This window comes from Nannobrachium achirus (assembly GCF_963921795.1).
Source record: "Nannobrachium achirus genome assembly, chromosome: 7".
Lineage (NCBI taxonomy): Eukaryota > Metazoa > Chordata > Actinopteri > Myctophiformes > Myctophidae > Nannobrachium > Nannobrachium achirus.
The window spans coordinates 71,180,269-71,181,365 of NC_137816.1; the positions used below are offsets into that span (position 1 = coordinate 71,180,269).

At 45.9% G+C, this 1,097-nt stretch overlaps 1 protein-coding gene across 1 annotated transcript in view; it reads right to left on the reverse strand.

The window, feature by feature from the left end:
- celf1 (cugbp, Elav-like family member 1) overlaps positions 1 to 512 on the reverse strand; it is a 41,729-nt gene extending 41,217 nt beyond the window's left edge. Inside the window, exon 1 of the mRNA XM_080729598.1 lies at positions 325 to 512. Coding sequence (XP_080585724.1) covers positions 325 to 502 — 178 coding nt within the window. The 5' untranslated portion in view covers positions 503 to 512. The remainder of the gene's footprint in view (positions 1 to 324) is intronic.
- Between the last annotated feature and the right edge of the window lie 585 nt (positions 513 to 1,097).

The window sequence follows — 1,097 nt, forward strand, 5'->3', positions numbered from 1 at the left end:
TTCCGGCTGCAGTTTGGCACCAATGTTGCGACCAATCTGCCGGTTGGAATTGTGAGATTCTACAGAGGTTCTACGGTACCTTTGCTCTGCGGAGGGTTCTATTAAACTGTTCTACAGTACCTTTACTCTGTGGAGGGTTCTGGCTGCAGTCTCTCAGTACATTGATCTTACCTTTACTCTGTGGAGGGTTCTGGCTGCAGTCTCTCAGTACATTGATCTTACCTTTACTCTGTGGGGGGTTCTGGCTGCGGGCTCTCAGGATGTTGATCTTACCTTTACTCTGTGGGGGGTTCTGGCTGTGGTCTCTCAGTACATTGATCTTACCTTTACTCTGTGGAGGGTTCTGGCTGCGGTCTCTCAGAACGTTGATCTCGTACACGGCTCCGTAAGGCTCAAACAGCTCTCTGAGTTGCTCCTCGGACCAGGAGCGAGGGATCTGACCACAGAACATCTTGATGGCGTCCATGTCAGGTTGGTCGGGGTGGTCCAGGGACCCGTTCATCTTCTTACCTCTGAGGAGCACACGCACGCACACACACACATTTAAATCATTTATTTATATCCACATAAGAGATACAATACAAGGACACAAATATTACAAGGTGCTTTAAGTAATGTAAGTCATATATCTTGGACAAATATCCAATACCCACAAACCATTCAAGGGTACAAGTAACACCGCCTTCGCCATATTTGGCGACTACCGATAGTAGAAGAGATTGCACAGAACTTTGCAAGCTGTTTAGCTGCTTTTTTTTGGCATCCCAAGTTGTTGGAAGCCTCTTACAACCAACCTATGTACATGTCCAAGGCTGCCAAAGATGAATACAAAAAGATTGCACCTATAGCCTAGCTTTGTGATGGTTCGTATTAGCGGCTGGTATTTACTTTAGTCATCTAAGCTAGAATCAAAGGTACAGGCCACTTCAAGAATGGAAACTGATTTGTCTTCTTCATTGACAACAACAACATCTGGTGTATTAGCAGAGAGATGCGCAACGATTTCAGGATTTTCAGTACAGAGGTGAAACACACACACACACACACACACACACACACACACACACACACACACACACACACACACACACACACAC